Source organism: Argentina silus (genome assembly GCF_951799395.1).
Source record: "Argentina silus genome assembly, chromosome: 14".
NCBI lineage: Eukaryota > Metazoa > Chordata > Actinopteri > Argentiniformes > Argentinidae > Argentina > Argentina silus.
Window position 1 is genome coordinate 11,619,343 of NC_139668.1, and position 7,559 is coordinate 11,626,901.

The 7,559-nt window shown below is 43.5% G+C and overlaps 1 protein-coding gene across 1 annotated transcript in view; it reads right to left on the reverse strand.

The window, feature by feature from the left end:
* The window catches only part of robo2 (roundabout, axon guidance receptor, homolog 2), a 169,691-nt gene extending 167,272 nt beyond the window's left edge, over positions 1-2,419 (reverse strand). The window contains exon 1 of the mRNA XM_083684845.1: positions 1,861-2,419. Within this exon, the coding sequence (XP_083540971.1) occupies positions 1,861-1,915 (55 nt within the window). The 5' untranslated portion in view covers positions 1,916-2,419. The remainder of the gene's footprint in view (positions 1-1,860) is intronic.
* Positions 2,420-7,559: the final 5,140 nt, after the last annotated feature.

The window sequence follows — 7,559 nt, forward strand, 5'->3', positions numbered from 1 at the left end:
TACTTTTCCTTAATCCAATGGTCATTTATTTGGTTTCGTTGTCATTGTAATAATGTGTGTGTGTGTGTGTGTGTGTGTGTCTGTGTGTGTGTGTGTGTGTGTGTGTGTGTGTGTGTGTGTGTGTGTGTGTGTGTGTGTGTGTGTGTGCGTGCGTACGTGCACGTCTGTACATAGGTGAGAGGGGTGAGGCGAACCAGTGCTACAGCTTAAATTCCTTCTCTCCACGCCTTTTAAATTCATCCCATATTTGATCAGGTCCATTTCAACCCTCTTTTTGCTACACCTCTCCAATTCAACAGATTTATGTGAGTCATCACATTTACTCTGCAGTTGAGGCTGTTTTAATTCCTCCATTAAACCAGCTCTCTCCTAGGCCCACGATTCCCAGGAAGCCTTGTAAAATTGTAAAAATGGTGCTGACTTAGCACTCCCTGCTCGATCGGCTGAGGAGGAGGCGCGGCTCCTGACAGTCCACCAGCTAGAGAAATTAAACTACATATATAAATCACCTTCACAATTACCAACATGGCCATCATTAAATATTGATCATAACGACTGTGAGGTAGTGAGCTTGGTGCCAGGTATGATCAAAGTCCACTCGTTTTTTTTTGTTTTTTTTTCAGCTACATTACACAGAGGATCGTTCATCATTCATTTGGCAGACTCATGAGCATGAAAACAATCATATTGTATATCAATATCGAAACAAATGTCTCTCTTTCTCAGATAGAGCACAGCTACCACAGAGTTATGTCCTGCTGGATACACAAAAAAGCCATACGGTTTGTGTAATAATTTTACTAAGTGGATGCATTACCATTGCATAAGCAAGAGGAACCCACAACAGCAGAAGCACATTTAGACCTTGATGTCCACTCCTTCTCATTCCAAGTCAGGTAATATTTTACATTTTACATTAATTACATTTTGGTAATGTGTGTCTATTGAGGGAGTTTAGAGGGGGAACAATACAGAGACTAGTTCATTTTCCCCAACAGATGAGTAGGGATCAACCCTGGTGCTGCACATACATTTATTTTTAACAGATTATTATTATTTATTACTTTTTTTTTTTTCTTTTTTTTTTTACAATGGATTCATTAAATTAAGTGGATTTTTGTCATCCAGTGTCTGTAAATCCCACTCCCCATATACGCAATCAATGTCCATCTTGGTAACCCCAAATTCTCAATTCTAGCGGGTTACACTGGCACAGGTTGTACGAACACAGCAGGTGTCAAAGAGGTAGATACAATCAACACGGACACGACGCTGCGCCGATGTCTAGTAACAGGTTTGATGTCTCTTGATATGGACTGGCACCAATTCACAACCGAATGACCAACAATATTTAGTAAATGTTCATATCCATATTTTGTTGAATCTCTAATAATTCAATTACCATTCACTTATTGAAATGGCTTCAAAAAGCGTTTTGGGCAAGAAAGAAAGCGCAAAGCTCTGAGTTTATTGCGTGCTTTCTTTAGCCGTGTTCAAAGAAAACGAACCTCACACGGCCACCAGATTAAAGAGGGAGTTACAAGTTCAAAGAAGTCCAGATACATCAACAGTAGCAAGTCCGTGCAATTCACTGTGAAATATTTAAAACGATTTAAATGATTCTATCAAAGGCATAATCAGGAAAAACTAAATGACAAGCTTTTAACATGATCAACAATTACAGTTTATGGTCAGAGCAACAATGTATAGAGCAAAAATATTACCAATGCACATAAATTCATCAACTCAATCATGCACTTGTCTCCCTAATTTGATGTATTCATGGTGATCTGAATGCTCCCAGACTCGGTCTAAAATGCAGTGATTTTGAAATCATAACGTTCATGTCATAGAACTTACCATCAACTTGAAAGTACAATAATCCACCAACAAGGATGAACGCTAGCGGACCCATACTAGCATATTCAACATCCACGGCTTGCGCGCAAATCCTTGATTTAATCGGGAAATGATGTCCAAATAGCAGCCAACTGTTTTCTTCCAGCCGTTTGAGTTTTTATATAGGTCCTAGTTACTGTCAATAAGCCAGTTGCGATATCCAGGAATTGAGAGGATTCATGGTTGCCCGCTCGTATGAGCCAGGGATAGACGCACAGATAAGAACCAAATCAGTCACTCGCGATCCTGTGTTATTCCAGATGCGTGTCCCACGAGTCAGGTCGTAATGGTCATATGCACATTTAGAGGTGTACACATACATGGACAATTATTTTATAATCTATGAGAAGGTTGACATTTAGTATGTGTTGTGGGAAAGAGAGACACCTCGCATTAGAATTGCAGTCTTGGCAGGTTTCGGCTCCTTGAGACGCACCTTGCAAATCTTCACTGCTGTCTCCTCAGTCCCTCCTAAACGCAAATCGGTCCTAAAGATGTCCTAACAAGCCACAAAGTTCCATGTACTTCAGTCCCAAAACGGAAATACCAACATTTCATAGGGAACCCATGTGCCTACCCTGTGCCTCAGCACTGTAAATGTACAGTCAAGTGGATGTTAGAGTAGCCTAGTCAGCTCAACACAGCTTATCCTCTCCCCTCCGCTACCCTATACTAGGAGACCATGGTCTATGCGCACTCGGCACAGCCTCAGCCCCGACTGACACACATACACCAAACAAGAATCCGAGGGGGAGGAGAGAGAGAGAGAGAGAGAGAGAGAGAGAGAGAGAGAGAGAGAGAGAGAGAGAGAGAGAGAGAGGCAGGACGGGAGGGAGCTAGAGGGGAGATGGTGAAGGAGAAGAGACGGGGTGCGCTCAAGTGTGCGTTGGCAAAGCCGGATTGTTGTAACTGCATTGGAAGTTCAAACGAAGTGGACCCGTGCCGTGCCACGGGTGGGCTAGGGCGAGGCTACAGGATCTCACTTGTGACATTGGTCATTCTGTCATTGACCCACGGGAAAGAGAGAAAAGGAGGACAATTGTCTTTGAAAGATTAATTATGAATAGGCTCTAAGAAAACGTAATAGACATTATTATACCTCCGAATGAAAACAAAAAAAAAACTTTTCATTTGTTGTTTAGTTCCGTAAACCAAATCGGTGAATAGCTCATGGCCGTGCGTAATAGGCTACTTGTGGCCCCTATTTTTTTGTCCATTGCATTTGTTTATAGAGAGGGTAGTATACGCATCGACAGTAAAATAATAGAGTAGCCTACGAGAGAAGACTTAATTCCGTGTCATCAATATTTTATGGGACTGACTCGAATGTGGGGGACGGCAGCAGAGGAACGATTGCGCAATTAGTCATCTGTTTGCTGTGGCTCTCCGTGTGTACGCGCATTAAACATGCAGAGCTTGAGAATATTGAGAGCAGTGCGTTACCGCTAATATATTCAGACACAATTGCAGATTTTTTTATTTGACCTCACCTCTGATTATAAATCAATATTAGTATTGACTGATAATCAGATCCAGATAATTGGTAAAAAACTGGCCTATATGCTAACGACCTCTCAATGATTGCATGGGAATGTATGCGCACTCAATTTCTCTAGCCTACTGAGACGATTATAATTACAATTCAGCATCTACATTGATCTCAATGAACAATACTGATGCATTTCAATACATTGATATTGAAACAAATGCGCTCGCAATGGTAGATAAGAAGATGTGTGCAACATGATTGACTATTCACACAAAGGTTGAAATAGTGGAGACATTGGAGCCCATGAAGTGCAGTAGAATGCTGGGCTGTGTGATATGCACAACATTGCACAGGAAAGGAGCCACCACTGCCGACCGCCAAACTCACACTCGCTACTCACTATGGTGTTACTATGTGGGCTGTGAGCTCCCCCTACTGGTAGCAAACATGACAATCCACTAACACCTACTGTATCTCAGCGTGTCAACAGCCAGTAACTGAAACAGCCTGTTATACGACACGCCAATAGGGATTTGAGCGTTATAATCTAAAATCAGCGTTGTTGTATAGGTCTAAAACATCTTACACAAAAGTACTAACAAGCTATAGAATGATACACATTTTACGTTGATGCTTCGTAAAAAAAAATATAATAAATATAATTTAAAATGTTTTATTATTGAGCAAGCAAACATATGTGTGATTGAGCTGACACTATGGACTAGACACACACACTGGGCCTGTAATCATAATTGTCTCATAGTTGGAGTGGAGAGGGGCCTGAACCTGGATCTGCTCTCTTACTCTCTTACGTATTTTGAATTCTAGTTCTGGTCTCTTAGAACCTGTGCAGACAGCACTCTACATCTTCAAGATCTACTACACTGTGTCAAACACACAGAGAGGAATGCCCCCTTTTGAAATAGCTTGACTTCAAACACAAACATACAACAAAGCTCAGACAAAACCACACTTTTATGTCCAGTATTGCTAAGATGTATCACACACTTACACGCACACACACAGACACACGCACACGCTAAGATGTATCACACACTTACACGCACACACACAGACACACGCACACGCACACGCACACGCACACGCACACACACACACACACACACACACACACACCAATAAACTAGCACACAGACCTATGCAGACACACACTATTGCGTTGGAAGAGGCAATCACTTCTAGTGCCTTTAATAATAGCTTCAACTGTAGCCTTTTTTCATTTTTGTTTGTCAAGCTGCATGTTAGAGCTTGCCCTGAAAAGGCCTTACTTGCAACCACAACATGTTGTACGTTTGGTAGTTTGCTCCCGTTGCAGGCAGTGCTGTCAGCAGCCCAGACACGGTGATTTGTCTTCATATTTTAATATGTTTGTGAGCTGAATGCAAATGCTCTCTCCTCTTTCAGTGCCTCTCTATTCCAACCTAGATTTCCATAGACAGACACACACACACACACACACATGCATGGACAAACACATGGACACACGCACGCACACACACGCTCACACACGCGTGGACACACGTACACGTGCACTTGCGCACACACACACATTCACTCACACACACATTCACACACACACACACATACACACACACACACAGACACACACACACACATTCACTCACACACACATTCACACACACACACATACACACACACACACACACACACACAGACAGACACACACAGACACACACACACACACACATGTATAGTGCCACTGGTGTTACTGAGAGTTGGAGAATGCGATGAAGAAAGAAAAGAAAAAAAGGAAAAGGAAAAGCAATTTAGTGGAATGTAAAATCCTCTACCAACATAAACAATGCAGAGTATGGCTGTATTGATGGAAAGGTAAAGGGTGTAATTCTGTTTCACTCCAGCCCTTTATTTCCCCTCCTTAATCTGCCCACAGTATCTCTACATCTTTAGAGCAGGGCTTCTCCCCAGGGTGCTCAATATCGGAGCCCGAAAGTGGATTTATTTTAATTAAAACGGAGGCCACGTTTACCCAGGGCCAGGTATGCTACTTCACACTGAGACAGCAAGGCTAAGCCAGAGACCGATAAGGTACAGGCAGCCTGGTAGATGAGCTTATCCATCATAGGAGGAACATCACACTTCTTTAATTAAATTGGGATTGACAAAGGAACAAAATTACGGTGTGTCCCCCTAAAAAAAAAGAAAAGAAAATCCCCCCGAAATGAGTACATTGTTTTAATTATGATCCAGTGTTGAACATGCTATGGGAGCTGGTGCGTAAAAACATTGAAGATGCGAACAAGCAATACACAAAGGATGATTGTATTTTCAAATGATTGTATTTTCATGGTATCAATCACTTGATTTCTATGTTCTTGCATGGCACCACTGTTTGTTTTATGTGCCAATGTATTATAAAACGGTCCTCCACTGAGCAATGCATCATTCAAGTTCAAGAATGAAAATAACATTGAGTAATGCTGTGTGCTTTGGAGAGCGATACCCAGGTCATCCTACGGAGCCATGCAGGGCACAAATACTAGAGAGGGTTCTACATGGAACCAAAAAGGGTTCTTCAAAGGGTTCTCCCACAGGGACAAGCCCGAATAACCATTTTTTCTTCCAGGTAGGAACCATTGTTTAAGAGCGTATTGGACCATACGGTAGGGTGGTAACACTCGGCTATAAACAATTGCTTCCCCTTTTTCTCCCCTCTACAACCCTGGCTACGACAGCTGACCGCATGTGACCGCCACATGCTCAAATGGACCATCCATTCTTACCTAAACCAATCACAGCTCAATTACCGTCAACTCATTTGTCCAATTGTGTGTATTTAATAAGATCAAACCTAACGATCAATCAGACATTTTCCTCTGTTTTCGTCTGCGGACCATCTGGTCACCATAGAGAGAGGGCTGGTATTGGGCAAAGCTGAGGCCCGTGCCTAACCAATACCAAAGGGTGTCTGGGTTGACCCTAACATCGTCCTCATAGATTTTGTCAAATGACATTGACCTTATTCGGTCAAGTTGATTCTCAAAGGTCGCCGATATTAGCACTGACCTCCATGGGCATGGCTACGATGTATATCACATGACACACGTATCACCTCCACTACCTGAAGTAGTATTGTATTAATCAGTATTGTTTGACTCATCTATGAGCGGACGTGATGAAGAAGCAGAGCCTGTACACTAGGAGAATGGTTAATGAGCACTTTGCCATGAATCCTCTGGCAGTCAGAGTGCTACACACACCTCCTGAGTAATTATATCTGCTCATGAGGGAGGAGATTTTATCCAGCGATTGGGCACTGACTAAATGTTTGTGAAAATGAGGGGCTTCAGTGTTGTTGTTGTTGTTGTTTGTTATTGGAGAGGGAAGCTGTGGATCAATGGGGGGGCGGGGTGGTATCGATGAGAGGGTATGCACTGTAGAACAGCACACACCGCGGATGGGGGAGAAGGGGGGAGGGGGAAGGGGGGGCAATCTGGAAACAACTCTCATCCTAATTGCATGTAAGCAAGTTGTATTGTATATAAAATGCAAACACTTGCATCAAGTGTTGACAGGGCGAAAAAATGTGCCGGTTTAGGTACAGCAAAGAATTGTACCCCCCCATACTCCACACCCCCCACCCCTCCCTGCCCCCTACCCCCCACCCCAGCCTCTCATGGCGAGAGAAGAGAGGAAAGTGTTTTTAATTGTGTGCCGGGTCAGAGGTTCAGGTAGCAACATCACTCATGATCAGAGCTGAGTGGTACTCCGGGAGCTCTTTGCTGGACATCTTTCATGGCTGAGTATCCCCCTCTTACTGGGTTTGGTTGCCCCAGTGTGTGGATGATTAGGGCTTGGGGGGGTGGGCCGGGGGTGATTAATGTAGATGTCAGTAGCGGTGCTGCCTCCCCCTCCCACCTGCATCAGTAATGACACCTGGGGATGTCAGCATGGGTCGGTATACCTGCAGCTCGGTCTCCAGACTCCCTCTGCAGGGTATCATTCTTCCCCTGGATACTCCTCTGTCAGCAGTCCTGTCACCACGGCGCCCAGATCAGACCCTTATTAATGGCTCTCCCTGTCACACGTGGATATTAAGCTGTGCTCTGCTCTCCTCTTATCCTCAGAGCAAAAACACACACACACACACACACACACACACACACACACG